Source organism: Oryzias melastigma, linkage group LG1 (genome assembly GCF_002922805.2).
Source record: "Oryzias melastigma strain HK-1 linkage group LG1, ASM292280v2, whole genome shotgun sequence".
NCBI classification, from domain to species: domain Eukaryota; kingdom Metazoa; phylum Chordata; class Actinopteri; order Beloniformes; family Adrianichthyidae; genus Oryzias; species Oryzias melastigma.
This window is the reverse complement of record NC_050512.1, coordinates 12185493-12191916: the sequence shown is the minus strand read 5'-3', so window position 1 is coordinate 12191916 and position 6424 is coordinate 12185493. Positions and strand designations below refer to the sequence as shown.

The window sequence follows — 6424 nt, the reverse complement described above, 5'->3', positions numbered from 1 at the left end:
GGTCATTCTTAGTCAACCAGAAATATTTACTAAAACACATCACATTTCAATGTCTTTTGTATAATTGCTGCTTTTGCTTTTGAACTGTGCCTAAACCAAAGAAAATCAACATTTTTTGTTAACACTACTTGAGTGCAGTTTTTTTCCTTTTGTACATTTATTAATTTTTTCACCTGCATATCAACACTTGCATTTAGATCATAGATGTACTTTCGGGCAAACATTAGCTACTCTTTACTATTTTGTTGACTGTAGGTACATAATATACAAAGTATAGGTATTAAGATGTAATAATCCAAAACCATTTAGAAAGGAGAGCTACACTTAGAAGTTTGAAAAGAGAAATAAATACACAATAAAAGTGAGATTTACACATGTTCTGATGCTCCAAATAATATATGATAATTTAACCTCAATACAATCGTCAAAATTAAAAAACATTGTATCCTATGAAAAGAGCTTTTTCCAGAAAAAAAAACAACACATAGTTGAGATCTTAATTAATATTTATAAAACATATTGTATGTGATGTTTCGAACAATCTCTAAAAGTGTAATTTCCTTTTTGTAATCTACTTAAGCCAATGTTTGAGCTGATACAGGTGGGAAATAAAGTCTGTTTTTTTGTAGGTGACTCATTTGACTGCAGGTTTTTCATTGGTTGAACTCTCACATAGTCCTGTTACTCAACCGGTCTGTGCTGCCGCAGATAAAAGCTTCAAGTCACGAGTTCGACCATCAGAGAGGCTTGTTCTCCCTCTGAGGCAAGAGACAAAGGAAGGAGAAATGGGAAACTTTCTGTACTTCTCTGCTGAAACATGGACCCTGCTTGTTGCTTTTGTTACACTGCTGCTTGTGTAAGTGTCCCAGATCAATATGAGATCAAGAGTTTTTACACCTGCTTGTCTGTAACAGGTTTTGATCACTGCTGTATTGCCTCACTTTCCCTTTTTAACAGGTATGCGTACTGGCCTTATGGGACCTTTAAGAGATTAGGAATTCCTGGTCCTAAACCAGTTCCCTTTTTTGGCACCATGCTGGCTTACAGAAAGGTTGGTATGCTTAAGTGTATTACGTAAACCACAGTAAGAAAAACATTTCATTCTTGAAAAGTATTTTAATTTGAGGCTGAGAAGTGCTTTAGATGACTATATCAGATAAACATTGTTTACAGTTTTTGGCGCTCAAGCTTAGAAACAATATTTAGATAATGAGGCTGAAAGGAGAGAGTGAAACCAATTATCTTTTCTTTAGAGACATTTTTAATGATTAACTATTTCAAGGGGATATCCTGATATATTAATGACAGATTTGATTAAAAGACAACAGAGACAGAACACAAACACACAAGCTTTTACAACTCCATTCATATCAGCTGATTGAGACAGTCATTCTGGCTCGACTCTCTTCTTTCATGTGTCCTGTTTTAATCTCAAGTTGATCATTGCAAGTTTACCTACAGGAAATTTAATAAGAATAAATTCAACAAAAAATAGCATCAATTTTTTCAAGAATAACTAACTTTCACTTAGTAAACTAAGTAAAAAGCTATGATATAACTGACGACTTAAAGAGGACAGTCAGGAATTAATCAATGTAACATTAAAATTGGTGGTAGATTATTAAAAGTATTTACTATTTACTATGGAAAGAAATTAAGGATAGTAGTAGTAGTAGTGGAAGTAGTATTTACTCATTTGTGATATTCATATGATTTATGATTAATGGTTTTTATTTATCTCTAAAACAATCAAATGCAATTTGTATAATTAGTCAAGATGAGGAGAAGAGAGTATGTAAGGAAGAAACTAATGGCTGTGACTATTCAAAAACTTTGCTCTCCTAACAATACTTTCATTTATATACTCTCAATGGATTTTTTTGTGAGGTACACCTCACTAGTACTGGGTTGGACCTACTTTTTGCCTTCAGAACTGTTTTAATCCTTGGTGGCATAGATTCAACAAAGTACTAGAAACATTCCTCTGAGAGTTTGGTCCGTGTTGACATGATACATTACACAGTTACTGCAGATTTGTTGGCTGTACATCCATGGTGCTAATCAGATGGTTATTGAGTTGAGTTGTTGCTGCCTTTCTATCAGCCTGAACCAGTCTGGCCACTGTCCTCTGGCATCAACAAGACCTTTCCACCCACAGAATTGCTGCTTGCTGAATATTTTTTCCTTTTTTGGACCAATCTCTGTTAACCCTACAGATCGTTGTTGGTGAAAATCCCAGTAGATCATCAGTTTCTAAAATACTTAGACCAGCTTGTCTGTTACCAACAACCATGATACGTTCAAAGTCACTTCAGTCATTTTTCTTCTCCATTCTGATGCTCGGTTTGAACTGCAGCAGATGTTCTTCACCATGTCTAAATGCCTAAATGTAATGAGTTGCTGCTATGTGATTGACTGATTGGAAATTAGCCTTAAATCAGTTGGACATGTGTACCTAATAAAGTGTCCAGTGAGTGTATGGAGCTTTGCCCTTACTGCTGCCTGCTGTAAATACACAAAGTATCTAAACAACACATTGATTTTTTATGAAGAGGATCTAAAAATAGAATGCAGTTTTTCAGGTACTTTCAAATATTTTCTTAACACACAAAATTACATATGAAAAGCTCTATTTGGCTTCGAGGTAGAGCAGCTAGCACTGTCGTCTCACATTCAACAATGATGTTTTTGCTTTGAGTTTGTATGTTTTTCCTCTGCATGGGAATGTTTTAGTGCTCCAGATTTTTCCTAAATTCTGGGAATAGAGGGAGAGTTTGAGTTGTTTCTGAGAAGTGAGTGGGTGTGGCCAAAGCAGGTATAGTTACAGGATGGAGAACATTTTCCAGACCCAGCAGAAAGAAAAAACATCTATTTAAGAAAGAAACGAACGTTACTTTATTCAGGAAACTAAGCCTGTATAATGTATAAAATATAAATTGAAATGCCGGCTATAGTTGATATTATATTGTCCAGGATAAATTGTCAAGACTGTTTTGTCTCATTAAAATAAAATCATTCTATTTTTGTGGTTGAGGAATTTCTCTGATGTACGTCATTCATTTCTGTGAAACAGGGAATCTTCAATTTTGATGAACAATGTCGTAAGAAATATGGGAAAACATGGGGGTAAGTTTGCATACAGAAACTTTATGAGTTTGTCACTCTTCCTCGCTCATGTTTGCCTTCTGTGTTCTGCTCTCCTCACTTCCAGCATTTATGATGGCCGTCAGCCTGTCCTGTGCGTCACAGATCCTGCCACCATCAAAGCCGTTCTGGTTAAGGAGTGTTACTCTCTTTTCACCAACCGCAGAGTATGTACTCACTGTACAAATCCTCAAATACTGGTGTTAAATTCCAGCATTTTTTTGTCCTGATCAGTAGCTTGTTTGATTTTTTTATTGCAACAGAATTTCCGTCTAAATGGACCGCTGTACGACGCCGTCTCTATCGCTGAAGATGATCAGTGGAGGAGGATCCGCAGCGTTCTGTCTCCATCCTTCACCTCAGGAAGACTCAAAGAGGTTTGAGAGCTTCTGGTTCTGAATAGTACCCTAATGTTTTGGCCATCACTTGTTTTAAACCAGCATTTATCTTAATGCCCAAACCCGACTACCTATAGTGGTTATAGACATCATTTTATTGAAGATTTAGCACTTATTAAACCTCTAAAAGCAGCAGTACTTGGTTACACTGCTGTTATACCAAGAGTTGCATAAAATAAACCCTTTTTGCTGTCTCATTCTGCCTTAGATGTTTGACATCATGAAGCACCATTCTGCTAACCTGGTCAGCAGCATGAAAAAGAAGGCAGACAAAGATGAACCCTTAGAGCTGAAGGAGTATGAGCGTTTTTAGTTTAGTTTTTCCAGATAGTCACAAATCATTTCAAGCTTTTGAAAAAGTTGTCAATAAACACTGTTTTCTTCTAGGTACTTTGGTCCGTACAGCATGGATGTGGTCACCAGCACAGCCTTCAGTGTGGACATCGACTCACTGAACAACCCCTCAGACCCCTTTGTCACTAACATCAAAAAGATGCTCAAGTTTGACTTTCTGAACCCTCTTCTCCTTGCCGTTGGTAAATATATTGCTTCAAAAGTCAAAATCAAATCATTCAAGCTAGAAAAGATTTATTATTTACAATACCACAATTATATGCATGAAGTTTGGCAAGATAAACCTAATGCCACATACACAGAGAGTCTGTGATGCCAATCAAGAATGCACTCACGCAGGTTTTGAACGTTCATTTAGCATATGGTGTTCACACTAGACCACATATGCTGACAGTTTGAAGAAGCTTGGTGCAAAATTCCATAGCCCTGCAAATCTCATAAATCTTGTTTTTTCTATCAAACTCTATTCCGATATATGAAAAACTTGATGCCATATGATTCCAGCCGGGCACAAACAGCAATTATTAATTTCCATTCCATGATCACCTTTTAAACGTTTGGTCCCTCTGTGGATTAAAAATTATGATAATCCATATGTCACGACTAAATCCGAGCCCCTGATTGGTCATGAAGAGCTTAAAAAACTGACTTCAAAACGTGTGTAGTGATGCATGAATGTGAGAGTTTTGAACGCAGAAATACCCTAAAGTGCGCTTTGCCAATGACCTTTTACTGGAAGAGATCACCTGAATGTGTGTGTTGCTGCTGAATGTAGAATTACAGAAAATATTTTTTATTTAACTAAAATTTTCTGGTTTAACATCAGGAATAATGTTTTTAGCCTGCTGTCTAAAATTTTCAACTTATTAAAAAAATGATGAAATGTTTTAAAAAGTTGTTGATTTTTGTTACTAATAATTGTCAGAAATTGTTATTAAAATGTTTACATTTCACTTGATTTATTTTTTTTACCATATATTAATTTGTGTTGTCATAATGTTATCAATTTTCTTTTTAGCTTTCTTTCCATTCCTTGGTCCCATACTGGAAAAGTTTGAGTTTTCCTTGTTCCCTGCATCGGTCATGGACTTCTTTTTTGCTGCACTGCGAAAAATTAAGTCGAATCATGAGAACAACAAGCAAAAGGTACAACTGTCTGTACAATGGGTCACATTTACTTCCATCAACACTTCCTTCAAATAAATTCTGCTCTCATCTCTTCACAGAGTCGAATCGACTTCCTGCAGCTGATGATCGACTCCCAGAAGAACAACCAGAACGGCCAGCTGGATAAAGGCAATGAAAACACACATGACCTTCCTACTCAACTTAACATCACTGATAATCGAATGTTTCGATGTGCTCTCTTCAGGTTTAAGTGATCATGAGATCCTGTCTCAGTCCATGATATTCATCTTTGCCGGCTATGAAACCACCAGCAGCTCTCTGACGTTCTTGGCTTTCAATCTGGCAACAAACCCAGAGGTCATGAAGAAGCTGCAGAAGGAGATAGACGCCACCTTCCCTAACAAGGTCTGTGATTTTGAAAGAAAGTCGAGAGCATTTCAGTAGGAAGATATTTAATTTTTTTTTTTACTTGCTCTCGTTTTTCACTTTCCAAGATCCGTTCAAACATGTTAGGCGGGTCAAAATCTTAAAGGTTGTTCTGATAGCATATTGATAACTTTTTGTTTGTCTGTGCAGGCTCCCATTCAGTACGTACCACTGATGGAGATGGAGTACCTGGACTGTGTCGTCAATGAATCTCTCCGACTGTACCCCATAGCTCCACGTCTGGAGCGTGTGGCCAAGGCAACTGTGGAGATTAATGGGCTGGTGATTCCTAAAGATATGGTTGTCATGATTCCCACATGGCCATTACACAGAGACCCTGAACTGTGGCCTGAACCTGAGAAATTTAAACCTGAGAGGTATGGATGAGACAATTTTAGGTAAATCTGCTTTTTTCAAATGTACTAATATGAACACTTGTGGATGATCAGATTCAGCAAGGAGAACAAAGACACGTTCGATCCCTACACCTACATGCCCTTTGGGGCAGGACCAAGGAACTGCATTGGGATGAGATTTGCTGTGGTGATGATGAAACTTGCAGTGGTGGAGATCCTCCAGAAATATGATTTCTCTGTGTGTAAGGAAACAGAGGTGAGTAAGCAATGCACAACTATTATTTTCTCTATTACTTTAAGTTTGTGTTTGGATTTTAAAAGGGTAAGCTTGTAGGATTTCTGAAAATGTTGAATCTATTTGTTTTCCTTTTCTCTTGTGTTTCTAACAGATCCCCTTTGAGTTGGATGTCCAGGGTTTCATTGCACCAAAACGACCTATTCAACTGAAGCTCACGCCTCGCTCTGCATCTTAGTTAAAGGGAGATTCTCATTTACATCGTTGTGTTTATATAGGATTGTGCTTTAACTGCCAGTCAACCAAATGGTTGAGCGCATTATGAATAAAAAAATATATATCTTCCCAAGGCAATAAGAACAAGGAAAACATGTTTTTTTTCT

The 6424-nt window shown here is 37.0% G+C and overlaps 1 protein-coding gene across 2 annotated transcripts in view; it reads left to right on the top strand.

The window, feature by feature from the left end:
* LOC112137330 (cytochrome P450 3A40) overlaps nucleotides 1-6418 on the top strand; it is a 9268-nt gene extending 2850 nt beyond the window's left edge. Inside the window, exons 1-13 of one of the 2 annotated variants that reach the window (XM_024259585.2) lie at nucleotides 698-856; nucleotides 958-1051; nucleotides 3074-3126; nucleotides 3212-3311; nucleotides 3408-3521; nucleotides 3751-3839; nucleotides 3930-4078; nucleotides 4915-5042; nucleotides 5123-5192; nucleotides 5269-5429; nucleotides 5601-5827; nucleotides 5900-6062; nucleotides 6196-6418. In XM_024259585.2, the coding sequence (XP_024115353.1) occupies nucleotides 786-856; nucleotides 958-1051; nucleotides 3074-3126; nucleotides 3212-3311; nucleotides 3408-3521; nucleotides 3751-3839; nucleotides 3930-4078; nucleotides 4915-5042; nucleotides 5123-5192; nucleotides 5269-5429; nucleotides 5601-5827; nucleotides 5900-6062; nucleotides 6196-6279 (1503 nt within the window). In that variant the 5' untranslated portion in view covers nucleotides 698-785 and the 3' untranslated portion in view covers nucleotides 6280-6418. Of the gene's footprint in view, nucleotides 1-697; nucleotides 857-957; nucleotides 1052-3073; nucleotides 3127-3211; nucleotides 3312-3407; nucleotides 3522-3750; nucleotides 3840-3929; nucleotides 4079-4914; nucleotides 5043-5122; nucleotides 5193-5268; nucleotides 5430-5600; nucleotides 5828-5899; nucleotides 6063-6195 lie in introns of those variants that run through there. The other variant, XM_024259586.2, reaches the window with a different exon arrangement.
* Nucleotides 6419-6424: the final 6 nt, after the last annotated feature.